The 14,302-nt window shown below is 39.8% G+C and overlaps 1 protein-coding gene across 4 annotated transcripts in view; it reads left to right on the forward strand.

Moving 5' to 3' along the window:
- HDAC4 (histone deacetylase 4) overlaps positions 1 to 14,302 on the forward strand; it is a 450,554-nt gene that overhangs the window by 412,800 nt on the left and 23,452 nt on the right. For all 4 annotated transcript variants that reach the window (XM_030579819.1, XM_030579818.1, XM_030579820.1 and 1 more), the window contains one exon: positions 1,873 to 1,970. In XM_030579819.1, the coding sequence (XP_030435679.1) occupies positions 1,873 to 1,970 (98 nt within the window). The remainder of the gene's footprint in view (positions 1 to 1,872; positions 1,971 to 14,302) is intronic.

Raw genomic sequence — 14,302 nt, forward strand, 5'->3', positions numbered from 1 at the left:
ACCCTCAACTGGTTTTCACAAGAACACATAACTGTCAATGAAAAAGTGAATTTTGTTTTAAAATAGCCATTACATTAGTCTGCCTGTCTTGTCTTAAGCAAGCCAGAAGTCATTCTTTGTACAGAATCCTATAGCATGATGGTTCCCAACCTCACTGTTAGCTGACCTCATTACACAAGACCGGATGTTTGATTTATCAGAGTGGGCTAACAGAAAATGATTGCTGTTCACTCAGACAGTTATTTCAATTTGCTTGTAGGTTATTTATCCCTATTGCCTAATAAATTCTACACAGAACTGCAAATGGAGAGAGAGAGGGGAAAAAAAGAGGTCATGAAGGTTCGCTGTGTTTAATTTAGATAATTGGTAAAGTCCGCAAAGACTCCATAGTTTTGACTAATATTGATTTAAACAAAGTTGTTTTTTCTAATGGAGATGCAGTTATAAAAATCTGTATACGTGATTCAAAGGGCAATTAAAATATTTTAATTAATTAACTATATTTATTTTGAAATGTTGGTAATTTTGAAAATCCATAGAATTTCTTGCCCTGTCAGTTTTATCCTTTCTGTTCTGCACATTTTGATATTCCTTCTAGGCATCTAAAGAATATAAAGCACAGCCTTGTTTTATTACCTCGTTTGTGCATTATAATCAGAGCCAGCGACAAAACAGTTATGCAGTGTTTAACTGATGCTGCAGGATGGACAGGGAGTGCAGACTTACAGACCTCGGCTGCACTCATATTCATGCTGAGTCTGTAAAATCATTTAATAATGTAATGATTGTTTTGTCTAAAATATAAATATATTGGATTGGAAGGACACTCTTTAGTAGACTATAAATTGTGTAAAAAAAAAAAAAAGGGGGTGGAGCATAAAGTGGTAGGGTTTCCTAATGTTCTCGCAGGAATATTTACAAAATACAGTTCTGCCAAACAGAAATTTTAATATAGGAAATATTAGTAGATTATGTATTAAAATTAGCTGGATGGATGGACAGACTGTTTTCTAGTAGCTAGTATTTACAGTAAGGCAGCCAAAGAAAAGTTTGACTCCCAAATTCGGTAATTTTTCTAAACTGATATAACTATTTATGTAGTTGTATAGTGCATCTAAATTGAATCTCCAGATTAGTTGTATTTAGATAGCAACACTATACCAGCACTTCACTTTAGATAGGAGATAGAAAGGAGGTTCACATTTTTCTTCAGATTAATTACCATAAATGTCGTGTGTTTATTTTTCACCTGTCACCTCTAATAAAGTTACATACACACTGTGATTATGTTCACAAATGTGCACACAATGATTCATATACTACCAATAACCAGTTAGCTCTGTGTAACTATTTGTTGCAAGTCATATTTTCCACCAGCAGAGGGGGCCCTCACTCTGAATAAACTGCACTTGTAGCTGAGTGAAGAAAATTCACATAATAAAGCAGGACTATAAAGTACTCCTCTGAGTTTGTTGATAAAGCTGAAGATGAATTATAGAAAACAGTTCCTTCAATAGGGCAGACTGTCCATTTGAAAATGGAAAAGGCGCTGGTATATTAATGATGGGACTCCATGCTTAGATAACCCACAGTTGTTGGGCCACCAGTGGTCAAATCATAGATGTGTGCACCACTTTCACATAGAATTGAGCATTTGTGAGCATGTGAAAGCTGCCTCCCTTTGGGGAGCCAAAAAGCTCTGGAAAAAAAGAAAGCACCCCAACAATGTGTTCTAAATAAATCAGTCAGTCAGGAGCAGAGCAACTCAATGGGATTTAAAGAAATGGCAGGCTGCAGAGATATATTGCCAGCATCAACAGAATTTCCATGAATTTAACACATATTTGTTCACTCCTTCATTCCTTTTCTCAGGTCGGCACAGGACCAGGTGTTGGTTTCAATGTTAATATGGCGTTTACTGGTGGCCTCGAACCACCGATGGGAGACACCGAATATTTGACTGCTTTCAGGTAACATTCGAGCCTTCCTTTCACAAAACCCAGGGCCGGTGCAAGAATGTTTCACACCCTAGGCAAAACTTCCACCTTACACCCCTCGTGTTCCCTCCCAGAGGCGCCCCCCTTGCGGCAGCTCCTGAGGTGGCACCCCCTGCCCCAGCTCACCCCTGCTCCAAGCACAAGCGCCCCGAGCATGCCGCAGCTGCTTCACTTCTCCCGCCTCCCAGGCTTGCGGCGCCTAAGCTGATTGGCGCTACAAGCCTGGGAGGCGGGAGAAGTGAAGCAGCCATGGCATGCTCGGCGAAGAGGTAGGGCAGGGGTGAGCTGGGGTGGGGAGTTCCCCTGAGTGCTGCTCCCTCCACTTACTTGCTGCAGGCTGCCCTCCCCGCTCTCCCCTGCCCCAGCTCCCTCCGCCTAAATGCTGGTGGCAACCAGGGCAGCTGAAGATCCGGCCGCCGAGGTCGCTGCTGAAGAAAATGGTGCCCCCCAAATCCCAGTGCCCTAGCAGTCGCGTAAATGGTTACACCGGCCCTGAAAAAACCCATCTTAGCTGAAATCACATCTTTCTGCAGTGAAATCACTCTTCTTTTCTGCAACTTTCTTTTTCTTTTTAGTAAACTAAAAATAGGATTGCAATTGCTTGAGCATTCTGTGACTGTAGGCCAATGCAGAGAAAGGAAAGGGGTGTGCCTGGGCATAGCAATGGATCTGTGTGAGCAAGATGCCGAATGACTGGCACTTATTCATTGCTCAGCAAAAGCTCGGCTGGTTTGGTATACAAAATTACAGTAAGAACATAAGAATGGCCATACTGAGTCAGACCAAAGGTCCATCCAGCCCAATATCCTGTCTACAGACAGTGACCAATGCCAGGTGTCTCAGAGGGAGTGAACCTAACAGGTAATGATCAAGTGATCTCTCTCCTGCCATCCATCTCCATATTCTGACAAACAGAGGCTAGGGACATCATTCCTTACCCATCCTGGCTAATAGCCATTAATAGACTTAACCTCCATGAATTTATCTAGTTCTGTTTTAAACCCTGATATAATCCTAGTCTTCACAACCTCCTTAGGCAAGGAGTTCCACAGGTTGACTGTGTGCTGCGTGAAGAAGCTTTGGTGAATAAGCTCTTCTCTGGTTGTACACACACACTCACTCACTCACTGTCTCTCTCTCTCTCTCTCTCTGTCTCTCTGGAGATGGACCCAGAAAGACTTTTTGCCAAGTCATTCCAGGTGCAGTTACCCTAAGGCATGAGTTACCATTGCTGAGACCAGTCAAATTCTTCCGGTCCAGTCTGTTCAACTGTAGTCTCTTCTCCTGGTGTGGGAGATTGCTCACGCAGCTCCCATAACACTGGCACTGCAGCACTCCTGTTCTGCCCTGCCCTGCCCATCTCATACAACCAGAGTTAGCAAGGTGTAGAAGCTGTGTTAGAAATGCTTTGAGGGATAGGGCGTGGGGGCAGCAAGAATGAAGAATGGGACAGGAAGCCCTGGAATGGGAGAACTGAGCAGAGGGATACCCTGAGTGTCCCATTCGGTAACACTGAGAATTATTCTGCAGCTCTCTTGCTGATGTTTTGCTTTGCCTTATGCTGGTGACCTCCTGTTCTCATCCAATATATGCCTTTGGTACTCGAGATCATGTTAGCACATTCTGATTTTTCGCCTCCTTTGACCCAAATCTGTCAGAGGGAGCTGAGTCAATATGGCATCAGTCGTGTTCATCCCCTTCCATTCAGTTAAACCTAATGCATTCTGATGTCCCTCTGGATTGTGAAGACCATGGCTGGATGGGATGGGGGCATGGTGGAGAGAGTTGCTCTCCATAGCGTCACCCCTTGCCAGCTCTGAGAGTCTCTTAACTAGTTTAATGCTCCATATCTTTTATTATGGGAAGTTCCTGGGGACCAACCAAAATTGGGCTACCATTGTGTTAGACACGGTATAAACACAGAGTACAGCCCCTGCCCCAGAGAGCCGACAGTCTTCAAACCCCTTTGAATTGACCAGGTGCAGTCACTGCTCTCCACACGGTGGCTGACACAGACACACACAATCTTATAATACCTTTTAAAAATCACTGAGTTTTCCAACTGCCTTTCGTTCTTGCACAGGAATTTGTGAGCAGACTCTTCTTTTCCATTCCCATTAGTCTCATCTTCACCCACCACAACAACGCTAGAAACCAGAGTGATGTGTGATTCCACATGAATCTGCTGTATTTGTGGGTCAATACCTGGGCCATCCATGAACATGTCTTTTGTAGCTCTGTTCCAGTGTCACCGCTGGAGCACTGCATCCTGCACTTTGATCAGCCTTGCTGCTCTACTGGCATCAGACAGGCAGGCAAAATGATTGTATCAGTACAAGTCCTATGATACAGCAGGAAGCCACGGTTGCAGAATATTGTCACTAGCTCAGGGTGTCTGACTGAAAATAAGTCTCTCTCCACTGTCTTGAGTGTTTATGTAACTGTGGGAAGCAGCTCTTTTGTAGAAACATTCTCTTCCATTCATGTTCTGTCTTTAGTATAGGTGACTTTCTAGGTCATTCATTTTGCTCTGCTCTTACCATTTATAAAAGGATTAAAACAGAACAAGACTGTGCAGTATGGTAGAAGATGACTTATCAGAGCCTTGACTTTATCATATTGTCGGAGGGGATGCACAGAACACTGGAGCTTGTTCACTTGAGAGAATTTTTGTCTAGTAGCACCTTTCTGGGACTCTGTTGAAGGTTTACAGTAGTGCTTTGTTGAGCTGCAAGAGGAAAGCTCAGGGTAGGCTGATGCTACATCACTGATGCTTTAGAGCAGTGGTCCCCAACCTTTTTGTGGCCAGTAGCACATTCATGTTTTCAGAAAAGTGTGGTGGGTGCCAGCAATTTTTCAAGGCTTATTTTGTATTTGTACATTAAATAATACAAAACATCATATTTAACATTACACAATATATGAATCCATAAGATAAAAAGGGTAATTTTACATGTAAAAGGAATTAATTAAATTATTTGGCAATTACTCTCTCACCTTGCCATGTGAATTTGCTCTTTTTTATCTACCTGTAAGAAAAATTAAGAAGTTTTACAAAATAAATATCATAAACAGTTTTCATCTTATTTATTTTAGAAAAGTAAAACATTGTTGAACTGTTGGTCCAAATATATTTATTATTCTTAATTTAACAGAATGAAACCTGCAGTCCCGGAGTTCTCTGTCGCCAGCAGGCGCGGGGCCATAGTTTCTCTCTGGCTTAAGCCATGGCCCTGCGCCTGCCAGGGACCGAGAACACCGGCGCCCGCAGCCTGCAGCCCCAAAGTTCTCTGTCGCCAGCAGGTGCGGGGCCACGGCTTCTCTCCGGCTTCAAAGCTGGAGAGAAGCTGTGGCCTGGTGCCTACCGGGGACAGAGAATACCAGCACTCGCAGCCTACAGCCCCGTGCCTGCCAGGGACAGAGAACGCCGGTGCCCACAGCCTGCAGCCCCGGAGAAGCTGGAGAGAAGCCATGGCCCCGCATCTGCCAGGGACAGAGAACACCGGCGCCCACAGCTTCCAGGCCCCGGAGTTCTCTATCCCCAGCAAGTACAGGGCCGCAGCTTCTCTCCCCTGCTGGGCACTAGGTGGGCGCACATAAATGCCCCGGCAGGTGCCATGGCGCCTGCAGGCACCACGTTGGGGACCACTGCTTTAGAACTTAGTGGAAGTCTGTAGTAATGCACTTTCCCCTTATGAATGTGGGCAGCATAGAAGGAAAGTATGATAGATACTGTCAAAATTATGGAATAACAGGGTGAAATGAGGACAACCAAGTTTGACTAAAGTGTTACATAATACACTGGTACATAGAGGACCGTGTGTGAGACAACACGTTCCCTTCTAAATATTTTTACTAGTTTCTTTCCATGTGAAAATATGTATAGGTTCGTGATCTGACGTATTTCATCTTTCCCAGAGATCGTTCTGCATCTTTTTCTACAATTATCAGCTGAAGTGGTTTTCTGACTTCAAGTCAGGTTTAGTGGACTTCTGGCAAATGTCTGCATAATTTAGGGCAATGTAAACATGCAAAGTATCAGATGCAAATATCTTGACATTTTTGAAAATACACAGATGGAATATCAACTTCATGAGGTTCCATTGCATCTTTTCAATCTAGTGGAACCAGTAGCATTATTTCCTTTACTCAGTGTGTGCATATTTTTATCTCATAAAAATATTAATGTATTTTACTAACAGATAGAGATTTAACTCAACAATTTTTTAAAAAGATTACATATAATTTATATAATTTACAATAATTTATAATTAAGTAACTATCATTTATCTTCCCATTTTCCTCCACTTGCAGGAGAACAATGATGTTATACTATTGTGCAAAGTGGAGGTCTTTTTATCCTAGCACTCAACAAGATTGATCTTTTCATTCTAGGAAAAACCTGTAGCCCAGAGCTGAATGGCAAATTGCTATTATATTTTAATTGAATTTCAAGGCTGTTGGAAAATTGTTCAGAATAGTCTTAAAAAAAATAATGTACCCAGCCATTGCCTAATTGATGCTGACACTTATTGACCAGAGAATATGGCTAATCAGCGTACATACACCAAACATGGTCATGGCCGTCATTTTGCGAGTACTGTTGTGAGGAAAGTTACTTGCCCGACCAATCTTACACATAGTAACACCAGCCACATACACACATGCACACACCTTCAGCATAGAAGTTCAGTTGGATTCCTTTTTAATCTTATGCCAAGTTCTTTCATGATAATACATTATCAAGTGACCTTTTTAAATCTTAACCAGCTTCTTTGAAAAACATTTTCCTGAACTTTTTTTAAATTTTAATGTAAAAAATGCTTTGAAGTTTAAAATTTATAGTCCCCTGAAAGTTAGACAAGAGAAGGGAATGGGTCATATATCCTTTTTGTGTGTGTGCGCGCGTGCACCCCATGAGACAATACATGCCTTTAAGGCAGCACCTTGTTATTCCGACCCATCGAATGCCACGTTGCATTTGCAGGGAATCAAACCTAAGATGAAAAAAAGATAAGAAAATTGGCCCTAATGAAATCCAGAAGAAGCAGGCACTTGCACCATGAACTTGGAAACTCACGGCAGAGAACTGAACTTTAATTCAAACCAGTCCAAATGCCAAACTGTGAGGCTTTGAAGTCTGTAGAGGAATCAATGAAAATCCTTTGAGCTAGGCAGAGATACTGATGTACTCTTTTTTTACTTTAACTCCTAATATTCTTGACTACATTGTATTTAGAAAGGTACCTTTCTATATAACAAGATGAGGAAGAAAAAATGTGCAACAATGGCTGGAATTTTAAAGGTCTTGACTGATGCGTGGGTTTGATAAAAAATATGCATTCGAATGAAGAAGTAATTTGGGTACTTGGCATCATAAAGTAATCTACTTATGATAAAACAAATGACTGCAAGTTAAATTCCTAGTTTTCTTCAAGTTCAAAAACAATTTCAGATAGTACCATTTTCCTAGTTCCAAAGGGAAATTCATAATTTAGGGTTAGGATTTTCTATTGATCATTATACCAATAACCTGAAAATAAACAAACATGTTTGAGCTAAAAGAACACGGAGCACTTGTTGCACCTTAGAGACTAACACATTTATTTGGGCATAAGCTTTTGTGGGCTAAAACCCACTTCATCGAATGCATGCAGTGGAAAATACCGTAGAAAGATATATAAACAGAGAACAGGAAAAAGTGGGTGTTGCCGTACCAACTCTAACAAGACTAGTCAATTAAGGTGAGCTTTTATCAGCAGGAGAAAAAAAAACTTTTGTAGTGATGATCAGAATGGCCCATTTCAAACAGTTGACAAGAAGATGTGACTAACAGTAGGGGGAAAATTAATTTGCAAACTGGACACCATTAAATTAGGCTTGAATAAGGACTGAGAGTGGATGGGTCATTACACAAAGTAAAAACTATTTCCTATGCTAATTTTTCTCTAAGGTGCCACGACTCCTCATTCTTTTTGCTGATACAGACTAGCACGGCTACCACTCTGAAACATGTTTGAGCTAGAAGTTTGTGTTAGACAGAAGAACCAAGATATCTTAATACCTTGGGAAGTGGAAATAATTAGTAATTGTGTTTTCAGTTGTTTCAAAAGCAAGAGTTAAAAATTTCAGAATTGTTTTATCCTGAGCTGTGCCATTTGTACTATCCATAACTGAAGGCTGAAATCACAGACAGCTGAGAACATGAGTAGATTTCACTTTGTTCTGAAGTCGGGGTGACATCATTATTGATAAATTTTGAAAGAGATCACTTCAACCACCAATGGGCATTCCATATGACAAAACTGATTTGGTATTTCTTTCAGTGCTTGGCACTGTTCCATGGTATTGTAACAATGACTATGCTTGCTTAAAACAGTATAACATTATAATTTAGCTAACCATTTACTGCACTAACATTCCACAGCTGAATTCACCACTAAAGTATTTGTCCAATACAGATTTAATAGATTATGGCGAAGTGAATTAAACTCAAATGTATGGCATATAATTAAAATAATTTCTTAAATTATCAAAATGTTATTGGAATCCATTCTTGTTGCTACATAGTTATAGAACAAACTTTTGTAAAGTTCAGTTTGTTTCCTAACTTGTTTTATAAGAGGAAATAATATTCCTCTTCCTTAAACTCTCATAACATTTTAAAAGGTTATGTTTAATTACAGGGCGCAAACCTGCCAAGGAAAATCTTAGTAAAAGTGTGAAGATTGTGTTCAGGTCCTTATTACAAGGCTAGAACAATTACCTTTAACACATGAAATAAGGTTTTTCTAGCACCTTGTTGTAAGTCACTGTAAGAACATATCCACAATGGAGCACTAGCAGTTGTGTTGTCTTGTCTTTGGTTTACCTTGGCTACATGACAGTGATCTCCTGAAGCATTAATATTCTATGTATAATTTTATTTTAATGTTGTTCACCTTTTAATTCAAATTATAAGTCAAATGAGTATTGTTTGTTGGAAGATTCTTCTTGTACTAGATTTCTTACAGACCCATGTACATATCATAGAAAACTAGTTTTTTTTAAATAATCTATTTATGCAAAAAATATATATGAGAGATATGCAGAACTGTATTTTTGGAGTTTGGTTTGGTTTTGCTTCTAAGACTTTTTCCATAGAAATGTCACCTTTATATTTTAGATTTTATATGCTCTGCCTATTTATGTCTTAGCTAAATTCCTAAACCTATTTGGCATAATAAATTATTGTAGAGATGATTACTGCTACAAATGGAGGGCATGATTTAGAGAGCGAGATTAGTAACAGGTGTAGATGATGTTTTGTTATAGGATGCCAACAGTAAGGGAAATGTTTCTAAATAAAATAAAATGCTATGCATCATTTTGCAGCGGGCATCAATAGACCTAAAGATTTTAGAATTGTTCATCAGTTAGAAAATTTAAGTATTCTTTTCAATGAATTGTGCAATATTATACATAGTGATTTAATTTCTGACGTGAGTGCTAATAGATTTTAAAAGTTGCAGAAGTAGACAGATTAAATCAAAATTAAAGAAATTATCAAAATTTCAAATTAAACAATAGTGAAATCATTAATTGAAGGTTTACTACAGTGAATTTTAACTGCTGCATAACTGTTCAGCTTATTTGTGATTGTTTTAAGATTAACTGAAAAGGTTTAAGAAAGAAGAATGTTGCTTAAAAAGTGTAATTAGTGCTTGTAATTTATATAATTCACAACATTTGAAGAAGAAAAAATGGTTCGAAGCATTCTGTGTTGCAATTCTCTTGGTTCTTCTGACAGTCCCAGCACCCACCCCAAACAAAGGCAGAAAAAGCCCATTCTGTATAAAATGCTGCTTTTATTCCCCTACCTTTCTGTCTATGGCCTTTGCAAAATACACCTGTCATTGCAGTATCAAGGAATCACTTCTAATTTCTCCTGCGTTTTCTTCTGGGGTTCATGCTCAATTTTAGTTAAGAGTATTTTCCCCCATGTACTTAATCTTCCAAAAAAAACCAAAACAGGTATGTTAGGTGCATCTGACAAAATGTTGTCAACAAGTAAAACACTAGAAATGCAGCTCAGTTGCTCTGTGGCTTTTGTTCAAACCTTAAAAAAGATTCACATATAAAACTTGAGCCTAAAGGAATTTTTTTTGAGAGCAGTATTAGGGAGTAAAAATAGGAGGTTAGAATGCAATGAGTGTTTAAACATAGGGTAGCTGGGAGCGAGGCTCACAGGTGGGGTAGACAGACTCACGATTTCTAAAAACAGCAGTGAGGACACTGTGACTCAGGCAGTGGCTCAGGTTCTCATGCCCACTGACACCCTGGGTATGAGCTCACGTGACTAGCCAAGTCCCACCAGAGCGGCAACATCCACACTGCTATTCTTTAGCACTCCAGCTCGAGTCCCATTAGCATGAGTCTGTCTACCTGGGCTGAGAGGCTCTCTCCCAGATGCACTGTAGAGATTCCCATAGAATACAGTTAGTACAGTCAAAAATCATGTGGATGGTGCCATAGGCCCCAATCTTGCAGTCAGATCAGTGTGGCTGGAGCCCTGTGCCCTTGCTGGGACAGTGGGACCTCTGCATGGGTGCCAGCATATGCTTGATTAGATCCAGTTGTAGAACCAGGGCAATATTTTAGACCCCTTATTTGTCACGCCAATCGTGTCTTATTTGTGAGTTTTTGGAGCAGAGATTGTGTCTTCCTAATGCATTTATCCAGCAGGTAGCACATTGGCACCCAATCCTGTTTGCAGCCTTTGGGCACTACTATAAAGAAGGGAGTAATACATTTAAAAACAACAGCTGACCTAAGACTTGGGCTAGAGTTTTGGGCCTGAGACATGAATCAAGGAGGGGATTCAGGTCTGGATTCCAGGGCACTAAAATCTCATGTGCTGGGTTTCATGGAATTTTGACCACAGATTTGATCAAGCATTGTTAGCTTAGGATTCTTTGTTTATTTAAAGCTTTTTGCATGAGATTTTAGCTGCATCTGAGTGGGAAATCTACCCACTCTAAATTTTGTATCAGCCTAGAACCAAAATTGGAGGAGGAGCGAGGCTTGGATCCCAGGATTTCCATCCAAACCCTGCCCTCAGATTTGTCAGGTAGTTCAGACTCTCAGTTGTGTTTCTGGCCCAATTCTAATTACACTGATTGTCCTGGACAGGTCGTCTGCAGCTCAAATTTCTCAGACTTTTGAGGGCCTAATGATCACCTGAAACGTTATTCCAAATATTGAGCAGCACTAATTACCTTTTAAAACATTAGATATTTGAAAGCAGCAAAGAGACTTGTGACACCTTATAGACTAGCAGACGTATTGGAGCATGAGCTTTCGTGGGTGAATACCCACTTCGTCAGATGCATGGGACATGCATGCGATGAAGTGGGTATTCACCCACGAAAGCTCATGCTCCAATACGTCTGTTAGTCTACAAGGTGCCACAGGACTCTTTGCTGCTTTTACAGATCCAGTCTAACATGGCTACCCCTCTGATACATTACATATATGCAGTAGTAGCCATTAAAAATCTTGCATTTGCCAACTATTACAATACTGTTACCAGAGAGATCTCCTTTTTTAAATAAAGGGGGAACCAAGAATCTCAGATACTTGTGTGTGTGATAACTATTGGCAAATACTGACTTTTAAGGGTAACCATGGCGCTTCCTCTTTTCAGTGTGTTCGAATAAGTTTCATGTTCTTAATTTTCAGCAAACTCTTAGCAGTTCATATGAGTGTGTGTATTCTTCATGCCACTAGAGGGTATCTTTTAACTTCTGTCAGGTCTGCATGTAATTGATGAATGCCACTGATGATGTGAGTAAGATGTGCTTATTGCTCACCTGAAATTTGCTGTTACTTCACATTACTCCAGTATGCTAATATTTGGAAATCAACAGAATGGTGTATTCCATGATGCATAAAAAAGAAAATAATTGTCAATCACTGGTCATATCAACTGTTTGTATTGGCATGTTCCATATAGTGTAATATTATAATTACACAATTCAAAGTTGCTTTTGGTTTTCACTTTGATTGGAGTTGGGGTGACACCACACAGCAGGAACAAATACTAGCAACTCTCAAAATATGATAACCCTAGTTCTGAAAAAATCTGATGAGTTTAGCAGTTTTCTTTTGGCTAGAAACTAAATAGCTCAGCAGTACTTCAAAGCACAGAAAAGGAAACCTTTGCCACATGCACTTGCTTCAAAACTGCTGCTTAAGTTCTTTGTGAATGAGGTGGTTTTTACTTAGAATGTCTGTGGGTTTCAGTAAAAAGATTTTCTTGGCTTTAAAGTCATAAGCAAAAAGTCCTACTAAGGCTTTATTAAATAATAATGTGTGTGGAGGAAAAGTTTACATGGCAATAAATTCATTGAGGAAAAAATTAAAATCTGGTCTTTCTGGAGTTATGACAGCAGTTAAAAGCCCTCTGCAGTGCAGCAAACAGCATCATCACTCAAATTAGAACTGTGACCCACAACCACTGCAAAAAAACATATTTTTTCTGACAGAGTAAGGAAATTGAAGTAGTTTCTTCTCTGTGTCTTTATAACAGTGCTGATGAACCACCAGTAATAAATGCAAGAGCTCCTTAGATTACCATGGCAATCTTATGTGAGGAAATGAAACCAAAAGACTTTTGTCAGACCACACACTACTCAGTTTTTTCTTTTGCCGTTCTGAAACTTTTTATTTTTCCCTGTGCACAAATGCCACGTTGTTCACCTTTAGTGACCTAACCCCAGTTTTTTCTGGTGTACACTGGGATTCCCTTTGACATGGCAGACAGTATTTAAAGTCCTGTGAAAATCGTACACCACTTGCCATCGGTTCCTTGTGCCAGCTTGCAGTATATACTGGTAATACAGTAATACTGTAAAAAGCTTTAAGGAAACTAATATAAGTGCATAGGTATGATCACCAGTCCCATGTGTGCATATTTTGAAGAGAGAGTTAACATTTATTTTACACAAAATGCAAAATCACATGCTTGGCGATTAAGGGTTTTCCTAATTAGGAGAGTGAGTTAGAAACTGGAAATAGAGAGTACTGCCATCTCCAGTTTCACTGACATTAAGACTTCAGAAAGGTGGAATGTCATTACCCAGTTTCCCCTAGTCATTCCAGGAGTGTCCTGAATTCTTCAATAATCATAGTAGAAAATCCTATTTTATAGGGAATATGAGTTTTGTGTATCCTTTCTCTTCTACCATTCATGTCACTTACCAGTGACAGTGTGGATGATTGCAGTCACTCGAGCCAGTTTTGTGAGTGTGTCTCTGCTCATTTGCTGTACACGGAATACAAAGTGAGTGTACCATCGAACTGAGCCGTTTACAAAGGCATTCCTCCAAGAATACTTCCTGGAAGCTTTCCTAGTCACGGGATTTTGTGGGTCTGTAACATTTTTATTGAGGCAGCTTTGGTTCTCTGTTTTAAAATGGCATATTTTCAGTTCTGCAATGCCTTTACCAGTGAGATTGGCATAAACTGCAATTTTTTATTCCCTATTCAGCAGCTCATTTTGCCTAAATTTTCATCATGACATCTGAATTTTTTTCCAATCTATATTTTGAGTCGGAACTAAGGTTGGGTCGATTTTTAGGGGACAGGAAAAAAGATAAACCAATATGATAGTACCTTTGTACGGAATACGACACTGAGATTAGTATCTGTTGACACTTGCAGAGAAATATTTTCTGTATTCCATTTTAGTTTTATTTCTTATTCCCCTCTGACATTGTACCACTCTAAAATGGATTGAGTTGCTTTGTGTCTATATAAAAGTAGGTAAGTGAGATATATATGTATATATTTTTAATTTCAGCAATATTAAAGCTTCCTTTTGGTCTATCCATGTATTTATAGACCACTTGTTTATGGTAACACGTTATTGCCAGCTTTCGGTCACTTGTTCTATTACTAGTTGAGTGGCGGTTCTGTAAAGGAAAAGACAGACATTGTGGTTTTCCTCTGTCCCAGCCACACACAGCTCTGTACTGGATAGTGCTTGTGGCATGCCAGCCTTTAATTATGGTTAATGAAAACTGTGGGATGGAAAAAGTAAGTGCCTTTGCAAAAGCTGGAGAAGTATCATTGCTGCATCTGGGGAGACAAATGCCATGCAGGGAGGTTATTAAATTATGGCTTTTCCACTTAGTCACTGCCAGTTTACCCTATCTTTTCCCCTTTCATCCCTCTCCCCCAGTTTACCCTATCTTTTCCCCTTTCATCCCTCTCCCCATCTCTAACTTGACCTCCAGCACACAAAGAACAAAAGGTCTGAGATG

Source organism: Gopherus evgoodei, chromosome 11 (assembly GCF_007399415.2).
Source record: "Gopherus evgoodei ecotype Sinaloan lineage chromosome 11, rGopEvg1_v1.p, whole genome shotgun sequence".
NCBI classification, from domain to species: domain Eukaryota; kingdom Metazoa; phylum Chordata; order Testudines; family Testudinidae; genus Gopherus; species Gopherus evgoodei.